This window comes from Budorcas taxicolor, chromosome 4 (genome assembly GCF_023091745.1).
Source record: "Budorcas taxicolor isolate Tak-1 chromosome 4, Takin1.1, whole genome shotgun sequence".
Classification (NCBI taxonomy): Eukaryota; Metazoa; Chordata; class Mammalia; order Artiodactyla; family Bovidae; genus Budorcas; species Budorcas taxicolor.
The window spans coordinates 66167657-66192828 of record NC_068913.1 but is presented as its reverse complement, the minus strand read 5'-3'; the positions used below and the strand labels follow the sequence as shown (position 1 = coordinate 66192828).

The following is a 25172-nucleotide window of genomic DNA, read 5'->3' as shown; positions in this document are numbered from 1 at the left end:
AAGCCTAGAGCCTGCACTCTTCAACAAGAGAAGCCACGCAATGAGAAGCCCATGCACCACAACAAGAGTCGCCCCTTCTTGCTGCAACTAGAGAAAGCCCTCACACAGCAACAAAGACCCAGAGCAACTAAAAATTAATTAATTAATTAATTAAAGAGATCATCTACATCATCTCAAAGTTATCTCCTCACAGATAACTTATTACCTACAAAGGGCAGACTGGCACCTTTACTGTGGACATGTTGGGGCAAACAAACTTAATGAAATAATCCAAGTTAACATCACCAGTAATGGGACAATCAACAATCCTCTTCCTATTGCTGCACCAAGGACACAATATCTACATCACTTATATAGTAGTCTTGTCACCATGAATAACCTAAATCATATCACAAGGCAATGATCAGACAATTCCAAATGGAGGAACATTCTGCAGTGCAAAACACATGAGCCACTTGCTTCAAGATGTTAATACCATCAAAGACAAAGACTAAAAACCTGCTTCAAATTAAATGAAACTAAAGAGTCATGACAATCAACATAACATGTGCTTCAGGAAAGTGTTCTAGATGAGAAAAATGATTGCCATAAAAGACATTATTGGAACATTTGGTGAAATCTGAATGTGGGCTATATATCAGAAAGTAGTATTATATCAAAGGCAAGCTTCTTGAATTTGGTAATTATACCATGTAAGTAAATGGTCTCATTCTTAAGTAATACCAGCTGAGGCTGAAAGGCAACAATGTCTACACATTAGGGTTAAAAGATTCAGAAAAAACAAAGGTAAATAGATGATAGACTGATTAGACAGCAAACAAGTAAGTGACTCTAGGTGGAAAATAGACAGCTGTTCATTTTCCTAATTTTATAACTTCTCTGAAGGTTTAAAAATTATCAAAAATCATTTTTGAAAAACAATATATTTAATAGCTACCTACCAGGGCTTCCCTGGTGGCTCAGATGGTAAAGGGTCTGTCTGGAGGACAATGCAGGAGACCCAGGTTTGATCCCTGGGTTGGGAAGATCTCCTGGAGAAGGAAATGGCAGCCCACTCCAGAATTCTTGCCTGGAAAATCCCATGGATGGCTGAGCCTGGTAGGCTACTGTCCATGGGGTCGCAAAGAGTCACAGACACGACAGACATGACTTCACTTCACTTACCAGTTAGCTTAGAGCTAGACACAAAAGCCCAATTCAGTGCTACCCATGGAAACCTAATGACAAGGAAAACTCAACCCTGACATGGCCAGACATGGTCAAAGATAATAATTAGCACAACAGTGAAGAAACACAAAATTTAATAAATGTAATTCAGCTCCCTTCATATATTCCTTTTCTAATTCTCAATCTGGATCATTTTCAAACAATGAAACTGATGAACAGATCAAGGTTTTGGATCTGTAATCCAAGTTTGCTATTTGATTCATATCTTCCTGTTTCTTGCTTTGCAGAGTGTGCATGAGTTACACTCTTGGACAGTTTTCAGTGTGCCTGCCTTCAAACACTTGACCCCATCACCTGAGCTGGAATCATTACCTCTTCCAAAGGAAGACAAGCATGCTGCAGCTCTTGTTCAAATAACCATCCTTCCCCAACCAAGCTGGCCTCTGGAGTCTAATTCATCTTAGCAAATTCACCTCTAGCTGTACTTAACAGCAATCAATAAATGGGAACAGCTAGACTACAGTTTTGGGGATGTCTAATCAATAACCATTAGCTAGTACTGCATTTAGAAGTAATAGAAAAAACTGGTCCCTGTTCATACCCATGAGGGAAAACATATTTTCAAAAGTTTCTTCCCCAGGTTTTCCATGCCCTTTCTCCATAGGTGTTTAAATCCCATGCTGTTTTCCAGCTCCATTATTCCAGCTCCATTATTCTGCCTCTGCTGCAGGCCAGGAAACGTTAGTTTTGATGCGCTGTGTAAAGAGGACCAAGGCATGAAAATATAAATCCTAACACTGTAATTTAATCAGAAAAAAATATGCTGTTTTCTTTCTGCTTCCCCAGAGATCTTCAAAGCCTCCAAAGATCTCTGCCTGGAATAAAACTGAACCTTCTTCTGATGGTAAACAATGCCCTGCCATATTTGGCCTCAGCTTTACATTTCCAGGCTGGCCTGTTTCATGGTTACACCAAGTGCCATTCAACACAGTTACTGATCCCTGTGAGGTCCAGGGGGTGGGGCTATGTACTGGTTCAGTTCACCTCATGTGGTTCTAGCATTAGGCATGGGATATGACTGCAGAACATGCACTGAACACTTAAGGGGAGGAGAGCATCCATTATAAGAAAGATTCAACGAGAAGGAAACCTTTCCTTTCCTGCTAGCAAGGGCAGAAACCCTGCCCTAAAGCTGAAAATGGGAACAAAAATTTCTACGGAATAAAACACACGGTCACATTATTGTGAAGCTCATAATGCAAGCCAAGGTCCCCCACTGCTGAAGACAGGAACCAATCACCAATCAAGGGATATCCAGATGTGCATTACTTCAGGGCACAGTTTCAAAGGGTTTTGCTTTGTTTTTACTTAGGGAACTTTAAGATTAACCACAGAAAAATTAGGTAAAGTCATTCATCACTGAAAGTTTATAAGGCATAACATATGGTGCTTTTGAGGTAGTTCCCAGGGTAGGGGCCTATATCAGTTAGGTCAATCTGTCTCTTTCCCTCATCTGCCATCAAGACTTAGCCCAAGGCCTGGTCCCTGGGAGGAGGGGGTTATAACATAAGAGATGCAGGGAGCCAGAGGCCCAGTGTTTCACACTTAGGGGATTATAGGGAGAAGGGAAACCAAGGCAGGCAAGGCAGGGGTGAGACTTCATCTTCTCTTTCTAGAGGGACATCCACCCATTAAGCAGAAGGTCCACATTTGTGGCCAGTAAAATCAGGTAGAAGAAGACTGGATTCTAGTTTCCCAAATTGTCTCTTGGGTTCTGTGTGGTTTGGACAGGCCCCAGAGGTCCCCACAAGCTCCTGAGGCCGAACCTCAGAAGTTACCTGAAATCATGACTGGGAAGTTAGCTCATGAGGTTGACACGGGGCCCAAGTAGCCAAGGACTAAATGCCAGACCATCTGACCCAGAAGCACCTGAGAATCAAGACCAGACCTCAGTGGGATACAAAGCGCTGCCAGAGAGAGACAGAGGCCTTCCTTCATTTAGACAGAACTTCAGGGACACCCTGCACACATCAGGCCTCTGTGTAACCTATGACAGAAGTTCCTGTTGCTCATCAGGAAGCATGGGAGGCTGACCCAGACTGCACACTGGCAGAGCAATAGAGACGGAGGCTCCAGGAGTATCCCAGCCCCTCCCCCACCAAACAGTTCTGAAGACACCTCTCCCCACCACTCCTCTCAGTGGGATTATCCTATGATGACTGACTGACTCTTTGCTAAACGTGCTGCCAAAGGTTATTCTGATTTAGGCATATACTGAGGGGTTAAGAACACCCAGATGAGCACCATTTGTGTCGATGAAAACCTGGCTTCGCCAATAGCCTGATGAGAAAGTGTCTGGCTTGAAAAAAGATGTGCTCTCAAATGGAAATTAGCCCTGGAAACTGGTCCACTGGCTGGCAAACCATCTATACAATGTCCAGCATTCTTCAGCATCTCCCTGTACAAATGAAACAATTACATTTGGGGTATAATTTTAAATGCTCCCTTCTTTGGCTGTAGTTTCTTTAGTTAATCTCAATGTTTTAACAAAGTCCCTAGTGAGCAATAAAAGTACAAAACACTAGAAAAAAAATTGTGGCCGGCTCCACATTCATCTCACTACTAGAGCCCATAGGGAAGATGTAGCATCAAATATAAAATATAAAATCAAGTACAGAAACTGGCCCAGGATTTCTAGGCCAGTAGCCTGGAAGCTGTGTCCACAGCACAGAGCGGGCAGTGGTGGGCCAGTTGAGGATCACAGCATAGTGGGAGACTGCGTCAGCCAGGGCCCTTGAAGAAGCAAGTGCCGAGGAAGGATTAGATATGCAAAGAATTTATCAGGAGGAAACACCTGAAAGAGAAAACGGGCAAGGAGCCAAAGAGGTAGGGAAAGGCGAGATGCAGACCTGACTCCTGGTGAAACAGAGAAGGAGGAAGGCTGGGTGGCAGCCTCTTAGATCACAGTGCAATTCTAAAGAAAGTGCACAGAGGTCATTGGGGAGCTCTCAAGCAGATGTCCCTGTCAGAGGAGACCATGTCTCCCAGGAATGGTCACCCTTAGGATCCCTGGCACTCTCAGTCATTGGCTGAAAGTGCCCTTGAGAAGCACAGACGGAACCATCACAGGGACAAGCATCCTCATGCGGAAGCCAGGGCCGTGGGTGAAGCACGTTCCCTGTGGTCAGAGGCGGGAAAGGTGCATTCACAAGGCCACCTCAGAGACAAATTCTCCCTCTCTCCCAAAATACCAATGGAAGGACTAGGGAGAATGCAGATGGAAGTGTCTACATAATATATGCTTTGTCAATTTCCAACACTGAAAAAACTGTCTGTAAAACGTGCTTATAAAGAAAAGCCCAGATATCAATATTTCCCCTGTGGGAAGCCAAAGTTACAACAGAAACTCTACTGATTTAAAAAAAAAAAATCAGAATCCATTCTTTCATTTTTCCCCTTTACAGACTTGAGCAAGAGTCTACTGCTTAGGATTAGTGAAGACTAGAGGAGAAAAGTGTCAGCTCCCAGGAGGCAGCACAAGTCACAGAGGTTGGGGTCCCCAAAGCTCCCAGTGGGTGACCAGCATATGGTGATAGAGAAAGACATGTGAGCAGACTTCCTATGAGCTAATTGGGAATTTTAACCCATGACTCATCCCAGGGTGGGGTCCAAAGCTGCAGGGGACGCCACCCCATGGCACGCTGTATCATCAGCCAGATTGCACATTTCCTGAAAGTAATCAAGTCAGAAACTGGCTTCTTGGCCACAGCCCCTGGTGGAAGAATGACTGCCAAAAGCCGAAATGAGGATGAGTTCAAAAATGTAATTCTGCAATGAAAGCGTAATCCATTAAATGGGATCTGACAAGAACTTAATCTCATCTGCCACCAAGGGTGTTGGCTCAATGTAATTCTGCTCTCTGGAACATATTCTCAATAAGCTATGTATAGAATCTGGAACACTTTTGCCAGAACCCAAATAAATCCTTTCAATGTGGGAAGAGAAGCTCACCAAGCCCCCAGTGATTCTCCAGGGAGTGAACATGCTCTTCTTCCAAATGCCAAATTCCCAAAACCTGGCAACTCTGCCTATGTTGAGTCACATAATTCAAGGTAAGCACTAATAACTGAGATGGCCAACACACTGGTTGGCTTCAGAATTTCCGCTACTGCCCACAAAGGCAAGACCAGTGACTGGTCTTGCTCACAAAGTACCCACTAGGCCCATATTCCCAGCCTGGGGCTCACTGCACAGCCCAGTCACAGAAGAAGGGGTCAAGGTATGGAGGATCAATCCACTCCTAAAGAAGGTTTTGAAAACTGGGAGAGAGAAGGAATTAGGGTCTGTCTTATTCATCATTTACTTAATATTAGCTATAGGGCCCAAAGTCATTATGTTGTTATTTTCCTGTTTCCATTTGTAAAATAAGGCAGCTGAGAATCAAAACCATAACTCAAATCATATAGTTTAGAAGACAGTGTGCAAATTCATGCCTGTGGTATTCCAAAGCCTATGCCTCACTCCTCAGAGGGTGGTCCTTGGACCATCACATTACTTGGGAGCTTGTTAGAGTCACAGGCTACAACCCAGATCTAATGAATGTGGATCTGCATTTAATCGGATCCCTCAAGGAATTTGTTGGACACAAAGTTTGCCTTAAAGGGCTCCTATCCAAGAAGAATAAGTGGATTAAAAATATAAATTTGGACTAGAAAAAGGATTTAGTGCAATAGAACAGGGTCAGTCTCATAGAATAAGTCTCACCACATATCCAAATTGCACATCCAAATTAGTAGAGCCAATCATGCCATCTTTATTTCACCAAGAGCAAACCCAGAAGCAGGAAAGTCAAGGTGATGTGGTGATAGTAGAGCACACTAGAGAGGGTAAGGCTTTGGAACCAGGCAGGCTGGACTGAAATTTCCAGCTCTGCCTCCTGCTGGATGGCTCTGGGTAAGTTGATTGATCTCTCTAGGACTCAGTTTCGTGACCTGTACCACTGGAATAGCACTACTCACCTTGTTTGTATTTGAGAAGATTAAATGAGCAAACAAACGTATGGTTCCTAGACACGGTCGATACTCAATAAACATGGGTTTCCCTGACTTTTAGTACAGTCTGGGCCAGGTACCTTTGCAAACGTGCACACTAGAAGCTGGGGAGAAAAACAATGCTCAGCAGCCAGCTCTTTCCTGTTCTCTTGGTTCCTCTAGTGGTAATTCCTGCAGTTCCTGTCACTAATCAGACTGGCTGGAGCAGTCTGTCTTCCTTAAGCTCCAGTTTCAGCATATTCTCTCATCTCTTTTAAGAAAACCCTGAGTAGAACAAGGTTCAAAGGAACAAGACGTGAGGAACAAGAAAAACAGGCATCTGGGGTGCAGTTCCCAGGAGTGTCTACTTCCCAAACAATGCAGTCTTTTTATTTAGTTATGGTTCCTGCTTTCTTCTTTTCATAAGTCTCAGTCTTAAAAGCAGACTTTTTCATGCCAGAGGCTTCATGAGCTTTCAGAGCCCACAGTGTCTGCACCTGGAGCCACAAAACCCAAGTCTGATATAATTCACATTGTGTGTATCACTCAAAGGTGTGGAGGAGCAGGAGACGGCTGCCAACCACTGCCTGCAGGTGTGTCCCCAGCTGCTGCCTGGGGCGGATGCCCCCACCTACACGTACACTCATTACAGAGGCTGATGGGAGAGGTGCCCTTGGGACAGAGCATCTCCTGTAGGAGGAAGAAGCTGAGCATCAGGGTCCCAGTGATGGTCCCTTGCTCTGATTCCCACAGGAACAACTCCAGCACCGATAAAGAGGCATTTCCTTGCCCAGGCAGAAAAAAAAATGACCATATTTTGTGGCCCAAAATTTCCAAATGCCCTCCATGTGTGAAGAAGGAGAAAGAGAAGAGAGCAAGCAAAGTTACCCCTTACCCTATGTTGCTCAGCAGTAATGCTCCTGCAGGGAAGCTATGAGGGCAGATGATGCCAACTCAGGAGAATCACATGCCCCTCCACAGTAAACACAACTCTGCAGAACTGCAATGGGCAGGATGTTCAGTCACATGCCTGGATCCCTTAACTGGGTGTGGGGTTGTGTATAAATGTGTCCAAGGCACACACACACACATACACACAAGGCATGGTAATTGAGAGGCTCTGAATTTCAGAGTCAGAAAAAAGAACCCAACACCTCAATCTCAGCAAAGGAATGACTACACTTAAGTTATCTTAGGGTTGAGAGCACTGATCACGGATGCACCCCTGAAGTTTAGGAGTATAACACACCAGTCTTCCTAGATTTCCCAGTCTCACTAACACTGGAGTCAGCAATTCTCACGTTTTTTCACTCCTGGAGTAAATGATGAGGTGGGGGAACACACAGGGATATATTCCTATCAGCATTATTTGCAATCCAACTATAACTCACTCCTTCTCTGAAATCCAAAGGCGTACAGAAAATAAGCAGCATTATTACAAGGGCAATCTTGATCCTGCTCAAATTTATTTCTCGATAAGCAAGCTGTTCCCATCTTTGGCTTATAATAATTTATCTGCAACAAATCTCACAACTGACATGACTATCACAGTTAAGGACTATTACATTAGAGAATATTTACCCTCTAACATGGCTGTTGGAATCAACTATCTTCCTTGAAAGAAAGGATGGTTCCAGGATAGCACAGAGTTGTTTTAAGGAGACCAATAAATGAATAACAAATGCCAGTACCTTTCTGGCTCCCACTGCTGAACAACTGGTATATTTACACCTGCTGTGTAAATACGCCTACCACACCAAAAGCACTATAAAGCACTACACCAACCACACCAAAGCACTACAAGAAACCAGGAGTAAATCTTGATCTTAACAAACTTATGACTTTATCTCTTTCTGGAAATAAGACCTTGGCACATAATTAACTAGTGGATCAAAAGAAGTTCATGCATATATTAATCAAATTAACAAAGACCAAATGCAAAGAACAAATATTAAAAGCAGCAAGGGAAAAACAACAAATAACACACAAAGGGATTCCCATAAGGATAACTGCAGATCTTTCAATAAAAACTCTTCAGGCCAGTAGGGAATGGCAAGACATACTTAAAGTGATGAAAGAAAATAACCTACAGCCCAGATTACTGTACCCAGCAAGGATCTCATTCAAATACGAAGGAGAAATAAAAAGCTTTACAGACAAGCAAAAGCTGAGAGAATTCAGCACCACCAAACCAGCTCTCCAACAAATACTAAAGGATATTCTCTAGACAGGAAACACAAAAAGGGTGTATAAACCCGAACCCAAAACAATAAAGTAAATGGCAACGGGATCACACTTATCAATAATTACCTTAAACATAAATGGGTTGAATGCCCCAACCAAAAGGCAAAGACTGGCTGAATGGATACAAAAACAAGATCCCTATATATGCTGCCTACAAGAAACCCACCTCAAAACAAGGGACACATACAGACTGAAAGTAAGGGCTGGAAAAAGATATTCCACGCAAATAGAGACCAAAAGAAAGCAGGAGCAGCAATACTCATCTCCAATAAAATAGACTTTAAAACAAAGGCTGTGAAAAGAGACAAAGAAGGCCACTACATAATGATCAAAGGATCAATCCAAGAAGAAGATATTACAATTATAAATATATATGCACCCAACATAGGAGGACCACAATATGTAAGACAAATGCTAACAAGCATGAAAGGGGAAATTAACAGCAACACAATAATAGTGGGAGACTTTAATACCCCACTCACACCTATGGATAGATCAACTAAACAGAAAATTAACAAAGAAATGCAAACTTTAAATGATACAATAGACCAGTTAGACCTAATTGATATCTATAGGACATTTCACCCCAAAACAATGAATTTCACCTTTTTCTCAAGTGCTCACGGAACCTTTTCCAGGATAGATCACATCCTGGGCCATAAATCTAACCTTGATAAATTTTAAAAAATTGAAATCATTCCAATCATCTTTTCTGACCATAATGCACTAAGATTAGATCTCAATTACAGGAGGAAAACTATTAAAAATTCCAACATATGGAGGCTGAACAACACACTTCTGAATAACCAACAAATCACAGAAGAAATCAAAAAAGAAATCAAATTATGAATAAAAACGAATGAAAATGAAAACACAACAACCCAAAACCTGTGGGACACTATAAAAGCAGTGCTAAGAGGAAAGTTCATAGCAATACAGGCATACCTCAAGAAACAAGAAAAAAGTCAAATAAATAACCTAACTCTACACCTAAAGCAACTAGAAAAGGAAGAAATGGAGAACCCCAGAGTTAGTAGACGGAAAGAAATCTTAAAAATTAGGGCAGAAATAAATGCAAAAGAAACAAAAGAGACCATAGCAAAAATCAACAAAGCAAAAAGCTGGTTCTTTGAAAGGATAAATAAAATTGACAAACCATTAGCTAGACTCATCAAGAAACAAAGAGAGAAAAATCAAATCAATAAAATTAGAAATTAAAATGGAGAGATCACAACAGACAACACAGAAATACAAAGGATCATAAGAGACTACTATCAGCAATTATATGCCAATAAAATGAACAACGTGGAAGAAATGGACAAATTCTTAGAAAAGTACAACTTTCGAAAACTGAACCAGGAAGAAATAGAAAATCTTAACAGACCCATCACAAGCATAGAAATTGAAACTGTAATCAGAAATCTTCCAGCAAACAAAAGCCCAGGTCCAGATGGCTTCACAGCTGAATTCTACCAAAAATTTCGAGAAGAGCTAACACCTATCCTACTGAACCTCTTCCAGAAAATTGCAGAGGAAGGTAAACTTCCAAACTCATTCTATGAGGCCACCATCACCCTAATACCAAAACCTGACAAAGACGCCACAAAAAAAGAAAACTACAGGCCAGTATCACTGATGAACATAGATGCAAAAATCCTCAACAAAATTCTAGCAATCAGAATCCAACAACACATTAAAAAGATCATACACCATGACCAAGTGGGCTTTATCCCAGGGATGCAAGGATTCTTCAATATATCCGCAAATCAATCAATGTAATTCACCACATTAACAAATTGAAAAATAAAAGCCATATGATTATCTCAGTAGATGCAGAGAAGGCCTTTGACAAAATTCAACATCCATTTATGATAAAAACTCTTCAGAAAGCAGGAATAGAAGGAACATACCTCAACATAATAAAAGCTATATATGACAAACCCACAGCAAACATTATCCTCAATGGTGAAAAATTGAAAGCATTTCCCCTAAAGTCAGGAACAAGACAAGGGTGCCCACTTTCACCACTACTATTCAACATAGTTCTGGAAGTTTTGGCCACAGCAATCAGAGCAGAAAAAGAAATAAAAGGAATCCAAATTGGAAAAGAAGAAGTAAAACTCTCACTGTTTGCAGATGACATGATCCTCTACATAGAAAATCCTAAAGACTCCACCAGAAAATTACTAGAGCTCATCAATGAATATAGTAAAGATGCAGGATATAAAATCAACACACAGAAATCCCTTGCATTCCTATACACTAATAATGAGAAAGTAGAAAAAGAAATTAAGGAAACTATTCCATTCACCATTGCAACGAAAAGAATAAATTACTTAGGAATATACCTACCTAAAGAAACTAAAGACCTATATCTCGAAAACTATAAAACACTGCTGAAATAAATCAAAGAGGACACTAATAGATGGAGAAATATACCATGTCCATGGATTGGAAAAATCAATATAGTGAAAATGAATATACTACCCAAAGCAATGTAGATTCAATGCAATCCCTATCAAGCTACCAGCGGTATTTTTCACAGAACTAGAACAAATAATTTCAAGATTTGTATGGAAATACAAAAAACCTCGAATAGCCAAAGCAATCTTGAGAAAGAAGAATGGAACTGGAGGAATCAACTTGCCTGACTTCAGGCTCTACTACAAAGCCACGGTCATCAAGACAGTATGGTACTGGCACAAAGACAGAAATATACATTAATGGAACAAAATAGAAAGCCCAGAGATAAAGCCACACACCTATGGACACCTTATCTTTGACAAAGGAGGCAAGAATATACAACGGAGTAAAGACAATCTCTTTAACAAGTGGTGCTGGGGAAACTGGTCAACCACTTGTAAAAGAATGAAACTAGATCACTTTCTAACACCACACACAAAAATAAACTCAAAATGGATTAAAGATCTAAACGTAAGACCAGAAACTATAAAACTCCTAGAGGAGAACATAGGCAAAACACTCCCCAACATAAATCACAGCAGGATCCTCTATGATCCACCTCCCAGAATACTGGAAATAAAAGCAAAAATAAACAAATGGGATCTAATTAAAATTAAAAGCTTCTGCACAACAAAGGAAACTATAAGTAAGGTGAAAAGACAGCCTTCTGAATGGGAGAAAACAATAGCAAATGAAGCAACTGACAAACAACTAATCTCAAAAATATATAAGCAACTTAGGCAGCTCAACTCCAGAAAAATAAACGACCCAATCAAAAAATGGGCCAAAGAACTAAATAGGCATTTCTCCAAAGAAGACATATGGATGGCTAACAAACACATGAAAAGATGCTCAACATCACTCATCATCAGAGAAATGCAAATCAAGACCACAATGAGGTACCACTTCACACCAGTCAGAATGTCTGCGATCCAAAAGTCTACAAGCAATAAATGCTGGAGAGGATGTGGAGAAAAGGGAACCCTCTTACACTGTTGATGGGAATGCAAACTAGTACAGCCACTATGGAAAACAGTGTGGAGATTCCTTTAAAAATTGCAAATAGAGCTGCCTTATGACCCAGAAATCCCACTGCTGGGCATACACACCGAGGAATTGAAAGAGACACATGTACCCCAATGTTCATTGCAGCACTGTTTATAATAGCCAGGACATGGAAACAACCTAGATGTCCATCAGCAGATGAATGGATAAGAAAGCTGTGGTACATATACACAATGGAGTATTACTCAGCCATTAAAAAGAATACATTTGAATCAGTTCTAATGAGATGGATGAAACTGGAGCCAATTATACAGAGTGAAGTAAGCCAGAAAGAAAAATACTGATACAGTATACTGACACATATATACGGAATTTAGAAAGATGGTAATGATGACCCTGTATGCGAGACAGCAAAAGAGACACAGATGTATAGAACAGACTTTTGGACTCTGTGGGAGAGGGAGAGGGTGGGATGATTTGGGAGAACGGTATTGAAACATGTATACTATCATGTAAGAAACGAAGTGCCAGTCTATGTTTGATACAGGATACAGGATGCTTGGGGCTGGTACATGGGGATGATCCAGAGAGATGATATGGGGTGGGAGGTGGGAGGGGGATTCAGGATTGGGAGCTTGTATACACCCATGGTGGATTCATGTCAATGTATGGCAAAACCAATGCAGTATTGTAAAGTAAAATAAAGTAAAAAAAAAAAAAAAAAAAAAGAAGTGCATGGCCATCAGTACAGTTTCTCTATTAAAGAGCACGGAGGGGATGCAAAGAGAAGGGATGATGGTAATGGAGTTGGGTTCACAAATAAGATGTTCTCTTCATGAGAGCAACTCTTCAGCCATTCATTGAAGAAGACCATGAAGCTGGTTTGGGGTGGAAGGCATAGCTACCAGAAGACAGTATACAAAGGGCCTGACTCCAACAAAGATGCTTGGAGATGGGAACACACAGACCACGAGAGCCATTCACCCTCCCCTCTTCCCCCACAGTCACTTGCAGAGAATTGCAGGTTCATTCTCTCTACTTGAGTGGGTTTTATTTTATTTAAGCCTCACAATGCAGTAACCAAACCGTTATGAGGAATAAGAAAAGCATTTGCCTTGCAATTCTGGTCCCGCCACTGCATCCGTCACGTTATATAAAGAAATCCAACCCCCTATTCATCACTCCTTTTCAGAACTCATCTATAATTCAATCCACACTAAGAACCTTAGCACAATGAAATGGCTTTTACTGGGTGATTACACACATCACCTGCATGCAAAGGAGAGCACAGTTTTCAAATATATTTCCTGGACTCCAAATCTTGTCTGATTTGTCTATGAGGGAAGAAAAGGGAAGTTTATGCATTCGACTAGCCATGTGGAGGGTATGAAAGTCTTATACAATGCAAAGAAAAATGAAAGCAGTGAAATTAGGATAACAAGGGAAGGGGGAAAGGAAGGCAGGCTGGCAAAATCATTAAATCTTCATTTCTGATACCAGTATGACTATGTATTTCAAAAGTGAGTTGAAAAGACCCACTGAAGAAAAAAATCACTTCTATACCACATCCATACTCAGACTGATTTTTATTTAATACAGGTGAGACAGTAAAGAGACCCCCCTTATGACAAAAGTGGGATACAATCTGAAAACAAAACACAGGAGACTTTTTAGGGAAGAGGCAAAACTAAACGATGAATAAGAACAGAGTCAACAGCCACCTGGGAAACCACACAAGAAGATCCCCCACTTCCTTTCAGGAGCCTGCAGCCCTCACACCTCTCACAATCAGAAATCTTCCCCCAGCAAGGGACGCTAAAGGCACCCGGCTGAATTTATTCCCACCACGTGCTTTTTCTCTGTGCGCTTATATCCATGCTTCAACCTCCTCTGAAGCAAAAGACTCATTAATCCCATTCAAATTGCCAATATCAGTAAATTCTTTGCCTCAGCATTTAAATGCCAATACCAATTAAGTACCAACAGCAACTTAACTACTGATACAGTTCTCACTACATTCAGGAAATCCAGCCACAAGGCCAGGGAGCACTAATTCCAACACTACTTCATCAATTCTAAGTAAGTGCCAAGAAATGAGGTAATTTTCTGGCCACGCTGACGATGCATCCAACTGGACTGAAATCACTGCACACGCAAGCAAGAAGGAACAAACTGAGCTGCAATCCACCAAACCTGAAGGACGTTTTCACCAAGGCTTCCGGGCTATCGAGCTGAGGCAATTCATCAGCAAGGATTTCCTCAGGTGGCCGGGGGTCATGGACAATTGTAGGCCGTGGCTTCTCCTTGACATTCCCTGTGAGCCCATCGATGAGGGAGTTCCACAGACAGTTCTGCGACTTAGATCCTGAAGCATGAGGGGAAAAATAAAGGGATGCAGGTGAGTTCCCGACCAGCTCCACGTCTTGCCTTGCCCAACTCAGAATTTTCAAAAGCAGAGCAGGAACACTGACATATTTTTCATGATCCCCAACAACATCGGAGGGCTCCAAGATTTTAGTCAGGCAACTTATGGAGTAACCAGGATTTTTTTTTAATTTATATACAAAAATAAGTTCATACTCTTGAGTATCTTAACGCACAGCTAAGTATTACAAATATATATTCTGTTTCATTTCAGTGGTAATCAACTCTAACTCCTGACAGTTGTCAGTATTCACTGATATGTTTATTCAGCAATTGGAAGTATACAAAGGACTACCATTTTGGAGAACAGTAAGATGTTCAGACATCTTCTCAGGTGGCACTACTGGTAAAGAACCCTCCTGCCAATGCAGGAGACATAACAAACACAGGTTCAGTCCCTGGGTCAGGAAGATCCTCTGGAGAAGAGCACGGCAACCCACTCCAGTGTTCTTGTCTGGAGAATCCCATGGACAGAGGAGCCTACAGTCCATGGGGTCACAAAGAGTTGAACACGACTGGAGCAACTTAGCATGCATGCACGCAGGATGTTCAGACACAAGTCTCCCCATGAATTTATCTTGCCTAAGACCCAAGTTTCAAGACTATTCTATGGAGACACCCACCCCAAAGAGAGCCAGAACCCACTATAGGCAGCTTCATTCTTCTGGAAGCTCAAGACTCAAGGAAAACGACACTGAATGTTAATCAATATCCTACCCTAGAAACACTCCAAACATATGAGATGAATATTCAAGGCAGACATGAAGTAGGTACAGTGCCACAAATTAGGATCTGATCAGCCAGGTCAATACCAACAATGATAAGTTATTCCAATATCAGGTACACTTGATATGATGGATTGAAAATGGCACTTTATCCCCATAGTCTTTCTCCCCACAATATAGAACCCCATGTATTAAGCATGTTTCTAGCTTCTGTAGACTGTTTTGTAAAACACCTGTGTTTCATGCATACCCCAGACATGCTCTGTTCTGGAAAGCCAGATCACATCCCTGAGTCACCCTGCCTTGGCCTCCTCCCTCCCTCATCTCCCCCCACCCCAGTTCTCCAAGAAGAGTCCCCTTCCCAGAGGCATGCTTTTCAGATATAAACCAACCAAACCAGAGTCCACAGCACGACACTTCCCTTACTAAGCTTCCATGTCCTGAGTCACTATCCACCTGCCCCAATGACCCTAGACAGGTAGCAGAGAGCTAGGACAGTCCCTATGCCCCAGAGCCCACTAACATTATTCAGACTAGCCAATCCTAAGCCTGCTCACCTGGCAGAACCAGTCCTTACTGAAGAAACCACACAAAGACTCCTGCCCAGTGTCCCTTCCTCTCTCTGCCTCACACCAACCCCAGTGCTTCCAGCGCGGCCTCTGTGGTATAACACGTACTCCCTCTTGGTGGATCTGTGAAGATCAACAAATTATCTTTTCAATGGCAGTCATCCTCTGGCCTTGCCATACCTAAATAATCATAAAGCCTATTAAAACAATCTGGTTATAGGGAAAACATTAGGCAAATCTCAACTGAGAGACATTCAACAAAATATCTGACCATCTGACCAGTATTCCTCAAAACAAGCAAGCTTATCCAAAAATAAGGAAAGTCTGAAAACCTGTAACAACCTAGAAGAACCTAAGAAGATTTAATAACTAAATGTGGTATCCTGACCAGCTCCTGAAACTCAGAAAGGATATTAGGAAAAACTAAGGAAATTTCAATCAAGCATGTACATTAGTTAATAATAATGAATTACCAATTTTGGCTCATTAATTGTGACAAACATACCATACTCATATAAGAGCTTAATAATAGGGCAAACTGAAAGGGAGTATATGGGAACTCTTTGTACCATCTTTGCAAATTTTCTCTAAATCTAAAAATATTCTAAAATTAAAATTTATAAAAATATAAATAAATATTTAAAATAAATAATAAAAATGGTTATTAGTTTAAAAGTCTATGAGCAAGTAATTTCTTTAGAGACTGAGGGCGTGTCTATCATCATTACCCAGTGCTGGTTACACTCCTCTCAGAGGGAAGAAAACCTTTATCTTTGCTCAGATATAATGTCAGGTCTCCAAGTCATGCACCCATGGAACTGTGTCCATGCAGAGAGGGTTGGCTTTTCCTACCCCATCCATGCAGAAGAAGGACATTTTTGTAATACACGCAAAGACTCATTATGGGGCATGAGGAGGTGCACGTGGAGCAATAAGGAGCAGTTTCAGCTAAAGTAAAATGCATGTGGTGGGTGGGGTAGAGAATAGATCCAATGCTCACAGGAATATTTCCCTGACCAGCCATCCACAGCCCATAACATAAGAAAGCACCACAGTTTACTGTGCCTGAAGGCCACATTTAAGATCAAAAGAACTTCACACACAGAAGGGAGCATCTCACAAGGATTCCTGAACCTTCACCAAGGACACGCATGAATCCCAAACAATCTTTTTTTTAACTTTTTTTAAAAATGTATTAATTTTTGGCTGTGCTGGGTCTTCATGGCTGGGCTCCTTTCTAGTTGCGGTGAGTGGGGAGCTACTCTCTACTTGTGGTGTGCGGGCTTCTCACTGCAGTGACTTCTCTTGTTGCAGAGCACAGGGTCTAGGGCACATGGGCTCAGGAGTTGCAGCCCCCTGGATCTAGAACACAGGCTAAACAGTTGTGGCCCATGGGCTTAGCTGCTCCATGGTATCTGGGATCTTCCTGGACCTGGGATCGAACCCATGAGTCCTGAATTGGTAGGCAGGCTATTAATCACTGAACTACCAGCAAAGTCCTGAAAACACCCCTTTTAATGACCATGATCACAACTGACCTCCTGGGGGTGTCCCACAGCCAAACTGCTTCTGTGTCAATCAGGAGAAAAGTAAAGCGCATTAAGGGCAGGAAACAGAACCCTCAAACGCCTGAAATACATGACAGCTTTTCCTAAAAGCTGCTTAAGAGTCTTCAACACATATCTTAAGAAGATTTGGACCTATTAATGCAGGTCTGGTCCTATGTTAACAAAGTTCTGGTTCTAGGAAGGAGATAAAAGCAGCAGCCTGTTTTCTTAAATTTGACCTAAGTGAAGCCTAACAGTAAACTCCCCACCCATTTCCGTTCGTTCTTTCATTTATTCATTCAATATGTGTGTGCTTGCTCAGTGGCTTAGTTGTGGTCTGACTGTTTGTGATGCTATGGACTGTAGCCCGCCAGGCTCCTGTGTCCTGGAATTTTCCAGGCAAGAATACTGGAGTGGGCTGCCAGAGTGGGCTGCCACTTCCTCCTCCAGGGGATCTTCTCAGCCCAGAAAGCAAGCCCACATCTCCTGCATTGGCAGGCAGATTTTTACCACTGCACCACATGGGAAGCCCATTCATTCAGTAGACACATTTTTATTTCCCTCAATATGCCAGGTTCCACTCTGGGCTCTAGAAATAGAAAAATGAATGAGACTGGTTCCCTTGGGATGAACTGGCCCATACGCAATTAATAAATAGGCAGATTCCTAGATGTGAGATGTATAAATACCTACTTACTACATTCTTAGGTCTTTGGTTGTTTGCAGACAAATGCTTTACTAAATGTTATAGGTATGCTCATCACATTAACATAAAGGTGTTCCCCCTATCCAAAAAATACCACCTATAAAGTACTAGGAATTGGTATTTTAATAAATCTTCCAATCATCTTGTGAAAGGCATAACTACATGGCATAGTTTCCTCATGCTAAAATTATTAATTCTTAAGTGCATCACTGACTCAATGGACATGAATCTGAGTGAACTCTGGGAGCTGGTGATGGACAGGGAGGCCTGGCATGCTGAGATTCATGGGGTCGCAAAGAGTTGGACACAACTGAGCGACTGAACTGAACTGAAGTACATAGTTAAAACACACTAAAATTTTATAACTTATTTTGGCATTTCCTCATTTTTTAATATTCTGGGAAACTTAAATGGAAGTGGCCTGTTTCTCTTGACCTTTGACAGTCCAAAGCACAATTACTCTCTTGGGATAGTTTTTGATTTCTTTTTTGTTTTGGTTTGGTTTTTAACTTAAAAAGGCAGAGTGGATAGTTTTTGCTCAAAAAAAAAAGAAAAAAATGCTGGGATCCAGCAATTCAGAGGACGTTCCAGTTGGGAAGTGTGCGAGAGTCTAGAATTGGATGATCAGCCAAAACACAAATTGGCCGTGAGAAAATGAGGGATCTGGAAAAGCTTAGTGATAATGAAGGAGAGATGGGTGAATTTAAGAGATGTAGAATCAGTAGGATTTGGTAATTGATTGGGTGTAGAGGAAGAAGAGGGAAGTAGCATGATGAACTGAGGTTTCTGTTTAAGCAGCAAGGTAGAAGAAAATGCTGAAGGTGGAGCAGTTCATGGGCCTAGAGTTGAATCATGTTCTGCAAAGTTGCATTTCAAGAAAGAAAATATAAGCAAAGATCTCCTCCATATTCATGAAGAGGAAGCACACAGATGATGACTATGTGATTCAAATGAGCATACTCTTATTTCAGCAAATATTTCTATCGTGACTGAGATAAGAAAATTTTCATAGCATGATAACATAGGGGAAAAAATTACCCTTCTCACTAAACCCAAACAATAATTTTAAAAACTAAAATAATAATAAACGTTTTAGAGAAGGGCAATATCAAAGCCCCAGCCCTGTCCTGGAGTGTTCCAGCCATTATCTGACTTGATAAAAGCTGTAATTTAAGTAGAACTTGGGCGCCACCCACAAGGATCTAATTATAACAGCTCATTAGTGTCTTATCATCTATAACCTGGCCCTATGGCACAAACCCAAGGGAGATCCAGGAAGCTGGCATAATGTAAAGCATTATGAGGAGAATTTTGCTGTTATCTGTTTTAATCTCTTTCTGAAGGTAAATTTTTGACAACAGTCTGCTTTAGGTGAACAACACAGCACAAAATTGGAAGACTTCAAAACAGTGGCTATGCCTGTGGCATGACTCCACTGATAACACGCCAATCATCCACAGAAGGGGATATGTTAATATTTTTGTGACCCCAACACTCCAGGAAAGTGTGGAGCACTCAGAGCTCTGTCGGATGCTTCAAGACATATGGAAACTTTTATTACACCACCCTTGCCCTCAAAAAACTTTGGAGAGGCAGGAAAATGCAAGGCAGCCTCTGACTGCTGCAGACTAGAGCCAGGCTTTGGAAAAATGAATTGGTTTTCCCCTACCCCTCCCCAATAAACACAGTCGAGAGAAATGGTTTGAGACTTTGAAATGGACAAAAAAAGTTCAGTGAGCATCCCATCTAGTTCCTTTTTGAACTCCAGGAGAAGGGGAGAGAACTTCTCTTCTGATCCTCCACAAATGTGGGCAGAGCCATCTCCAGGGACACTGGAATGGTCTGCTCTGGCAAAATGAAAAATAAAAACTCCCCTGCTCTAACTTAGTTTCAGTTGACTCTGAAAGCATGAAAAGTCCTTCTGACTAAGTAGAAGCAAAAACATGGAAACAGAGTCACACAGGTCTCTCTCAATAATATCAAAAACCGCATGAGGGAAATCATAGATAAACTAAGCCTTCAGGGTACCAAAAATACTGTGGCTCGGGTGCAGGAGATGAGCAACTCCATTCAGCCCACTCCATCTCATCTGCTTCTCCTCACTCCACTCCCTGCCCCTCCCTGTTCCAGCTTTCGTCTCTCCTTTGACTTGTTCCTGACTCTTATCCAATGCCCATAACCTCCTCCTTTCCTGTTATACCCCCTCCACCCCTGCCATAAATCTTCTTTCTTCACAAAGACAACTTTTTGGGTACCCTATGAACACTTCAGATCGATTATAAACCTTCCAGAATCACAAAGTCAGCATCCACACCATTGAGCTTATCAGAAGAACAAATGCTCAGATCCAGACGTAACCAACATTTGTTCAGTAATTGTTGTGTTCTGGGCATTGTCATGATGCCTTCACCAGCATTACTTCATTTAATCATCAAATCAACCCAAAGGATGTATTACTGAAGCATTACTGAACACTAAGACATTAAGACTCCAAGAGAGCAAATCACCTAGATCACAGAGAAGACACAAATTGCTTTGATCCAAAATTCTCATTCTCCTAATCCAGGGCTCAGAGTGATACACCACACTGTATTTTATTTGTGAGTCAATAAACACACACATAGTGTAGATCAAGCAAAATGCTCTGCATTTTTTACTACAAAAAAGATATCCCCTTACATAAGAATAAAGATACATCCCATCTGATACTAGAAAGAACCTTCTGCATGTTTGCTTTCCTGGAGGCTCAGACAATAAAGAATCTGCCTGCAATGCAGGAGACCCAGTTTCAATCCTTGGGTTGGGAAGATCCCCAAATCAGGAAGATCCCCTGGAGGAGGGCATGGCAACCCACTCCAGTATTCTTGCCTGGAGAATCCTCATGGACAGAGGAGCCTGGCGGGCTACAGTTCATGTGGTCACAAAGAGATGGATACGACTGGGTGATTTTCACTACTTCACTTTAAAGGAGGTTCAGGCTGCAGGGAGACATGAATAATGCAAGATGAGTTTAATGGGTTAAGAGAAGACAAGAAGGCAAGAAAGTGAGACTCTAAATGCAAAATAACTACAGATTCATTTCAAAGTGTGTCTAATGATGGCAGCTTGATAAACTGCTGGCAGGAGGAGCCCAAGGTGATGTGGTAATCCCATTTAAATCTGACAAGTGACTTATCAACTTGGTTCCTAATTAAAAAAAAAAATACACAAGCAGTATGCTGGCAGAAGGCTGAGAAGTTAGAGTCCTACAAAAAAATAAGAGAGAGAGAGAGAGAGATTTAATTCTCCAGAAAGGTGGAGGTAAAAAAAAACCTTGAAAACCTTCAACAGTTCTCAAAGTATCTGTGACATGGCATTCGTAGACATTCTCTCCTTTTGAGAGTATAAGGCTCCTAAAATTCCCAGGGAGTAGAAAAAGTGGGGCTTGGGTACAGAGGTCTGGAATGAACCTAATAAAGCCCAGATGAAGAGTTTTATGCTCTCTAAACTAAAATGCTACTGATGGTATGGAAGGCAAAGGATTAATAATGTTTTGAATATCTTTAAATCAGTTATACAGGTACTGCTCTATTATTTTCAATATACTAAGTCTTGGTTTTAGAAACATTTCACAAATTCTATCTTCTGTAATTTCAAAGAGATTGGAAATTTTAATCCCATTTCAGATATCATATACACTGAGGTTGGGGGAGCAGCAGCAAAATATAATAATACAACTTGATCTGTGATGACATATTCTAAATTCTCAAATATGTGAGGATTTATTTCTGAGTTATCATATTAAATTAACCTTTTTTAGCAACTAAATCACATTATTTTACTTATTTTAACTTTATATCTATCTGATAGTGCAAGACCTCCTCCTTTATTTTGGCTTCTCGAGTTCAAAAGGAGACCTGTCTATAGAATTTTCTGTTGTAGTTTTATTATAAATTTTCTTTTATAAGCTAGTTGTCTGGGTGATTGTTGCAAGAAATAAAATATTTAATGGTAATGACTTTACCATCTATTGAGATGATCATGTGTTTTTTCTTCTCTCTTTTTCTCTCTACCTCTCTGTCTCCCTCTCATCTACGGATGTGTTATATTAAAAATGAGAGAGGAAAAAAAAACCTATTTTCCAGATGGAATCAAGTTTCCTCTAGGGAATGCTGTGGTGAAAATATCTTGATATGACAGAAGTTGGTTGGAGGAGGGAGAAACAACAAAGAAAGAGTTAAATTATTCTTCATTCAAAATGAACAGAATTTAGAGAAGGGCAAGAACAAAGGAGAGGGGGGAAAGGAGAGGAAAAAGAGAAGGCAGAGCAATACAGCTGCAAGCTGGAACCATATTTTGCAAAAATAAGTGAAGAAATTTCAAAGAACATAGAAGTCTGACATCCATGTTTATGCTAAATGAAATGGCAACCCACTCCAGTGTTCTTGCCTGGAGAATCCCAGGGACAGGGGAGGCTGGTGGGCTGCCGTCTATGGGGTTGCACAGAGTCGAACACAACTGAAGCGACTTAGCAGCAGCAGCATGTGGAACTGCAATGTAACCACCACTCTATAGAGTAAATATCTCACACACAGGTTGCTTTGCAAAAGTGATATTAGGCAGAGAATTCAAAGACTGTGTCTTGTTGTCTGGAAAAGAATAAATAGACATCCGCAAGACAGAAAGTATAGGAAAAAATTCAACAGACTCAGGAAAAGATAGGCAGAGATAATAAGAAGAAACGTAGAGAAACCCCTGAAAAATCCACTGATTGAATTTTAGAGATTGAAACAGATGTGGGGTGAGGATTTGAGATAACCATGCATCGGTCTTAAAAGTCATGTCTATATGACATCTGAAATATACTCTAAAATGTTTCTTAATACTGAAGCCACCTTGCATTATTCAAATAATGCATTCTACTTGGTCATATTGTATTGTTATTGTAGTATACTTAAGAGATTTGCATTACTAGAATTCTATTTAAGACTTTTTGCATATTAGATGAGGAAATTAGCCACTAATTCTTTCTCTTATGTAGTCATTATCATGGGAATAATCTGTTCCTTTATATCTGAATAAAACTGCCTATAAAACTCTTCGGATCCAAAGTATCTCTAGCAAAGTCATCATTTTACAAACTTTTGAATGTCTTCTTTTTGTTATAGCTGTACTGAGAATATCTATTTCTTCAGAAGTCAATATATCCCTTTAAAAACTGCCTTTTTGTAGAAATATTCGATTCAGTTAGCATAGATTCCTATGACAATTTGTATTTTAATCTTCATCTATACAATAATAATAAGAGAATAAGATGGTTGAATGGCATCATTGACTCTATGGACATGAGTTTGAACAAACTCTAGAAGTTGGTGATGGACAGGCACGCCTGGCGTGCTGCAGTGCATGGGGTCGCAAAGAGTCAGACACAACTGAGCAACTGAACTAACTGATATACTAATAGTTTTGAGTATTTCTTCACTTATTTATTTTCTGTTCACCTTCCAGAAATGTTTTGTCCAATATGGTAGTCATTATTCATATGTGGTGACTACATTTAGATCAATTAAAATTGAATAAAATTACATTCAATTCAGTTCAGTCACTCAGTCGTGTCCGACTCTTTGCAACCCCATGGACTGCAGCACACCATGCTTCCCTGTCCATCACCAATTCCCAGAGCTTGCTCAAACTCGTGTCCATTGAGTCGGTGATGGCATCCAACCATCTTATCCTCTGTCATCCCCTTCTCCTCCTGCCTTCAAACTTTCCCAGCATCAGGGTCTTTTCAACAGAGTCAGCTCTTCACATCAGGTGACCAAAGTATTAGAGTTTCAGCTTCAGTATCAGTCCTTCCAATGAATATTCAGGACTGATTTCCTTTAGGATGGACTGCTTTGGCCTCCTTGCAGTCCAAGGGACTCTCAAGCGTCTTCTCCAACACCACAGTTCAAAAGCACCATTTCTTGGGCACTCAGCTTTCTTCACAGTCCACAGCTTTCTCACATCCATACATGACTACTGGAAAAATCATAACTTTGACTAGATGGACCTTTTTTGCTTTTTAATATGCTGTCTAGGTCAGTCATAGCTTTTCTTCCAAGGAGTAAGCATCTTTTATGGCTGCAGTCACCATCTGCAGTGATTTTGGAGCCCCCAAAAATAAAGTATCTCACTGTTTTCATTGTTTCTGCATCTATTTGCCATGAAGTGATGGGACCAGATTTCATGATCTTCGTTTTCTGAATGTGAGCTTTAAGCCAGCTTTTTCACTCTCATCTTTCACTTTTATCAAGAGGCTCTTTAGTTCTTCTTCACTTTCTGCCATAAGGGTGGTGTCATCTGCATGTCTGAGATTATTGATATTTCTCTCAGCAATCTTGATTCCAGCTTGTGCTTCATCCAGTCCAGCATTTCTCATGACGTACTCTGCATATAAGTTAAATAAGCAGGGTGACAATATACAGTCTTGATGTACTCCTTTCCCTATTTGGAACCAGTGTGTTGTTTCATGTCCAGTTCTAACTGGTGCTTCTTGACCTGCATACAGATTTCTAGGGATTAGATCTGATAGACAGAGTGCCTGAAGAACTATAGACAGAGGTTTGTGACATTGTTCAGGAGGCAGTGATCAAGACTATCCCTAAGAAAAAGCAAAATGATTGTAGACGAGGCCTTACAAATAGCTGTGAAAAGAAGAGAAGTGAAAAGCAAAGGAGAAAAGGAAAGATATACCCATTTGAATGCAGAGTTCCAAAGAATAGCAAGGAGAGATAAGAAAGCCTTCCTCAGTGATCAATGCAAAGAAATAGAGGAAAACAACAGAATGGGAAAGACTAGAGATCTCTTCAAGAAAATTAGAGATACCAAGGAAATATTTCATGCAAAGATGGGCACAATGAAGGACAGAAATGGCATGGACCTAACAGAAACAGAAGACATTAAGAAGAGGTGACAAGAATATACAGAAAACTAAACAAAAAAGATCTTTACGATCCAGATAATCACGATCGTGTGATCACTCACCTAAAGCCAGACATCCTGGAATGCAAAGTCAAGTGGGTCTTAGGAAGCACCACTATGAAAAAAGCTAGTGGAGGTGATGGAATCCAGTTGAACTATTTCAAATCCTAAAAGATGATGCTGTGAAAGTGCTGCACTCAGTATGCCAGCAAATTTAGAAAACTTAGCAGTAGCCACAGAACTGGAAAAAGCCAGTTTTTATTTCAATCCCAAAGAAAGGCAATGCCAAGGAATGCTTAAAATTATATTCAATATCTTATAATAACCTACAGTAGAAAAGAATCTGAAAA

At 40.9% G+C, this 25172-nt stretch overlaps 1 protein-coding gene across 1 annotated transcript in view; it reads right to left on the bottom strand.

Annotated features, from left to right (window-relative positions):
- Positions 1-25172, bottom strand: part of PDE1C (phosphodiesterase 1C) — a 609137-nt gene that overhangs the window by 387233 nt on the left and 196732 nt on the right. The window contains exon 3 of the mRNA XM_052638578.1: positions 14103-14274. Within this exon, the coding sequence (XP_052494538.1) occupies positions 14103-14274 (172 nt within the window). The remainder of the gene's footprint in view (positions 1-14102; positions 14275-25172) is intronic.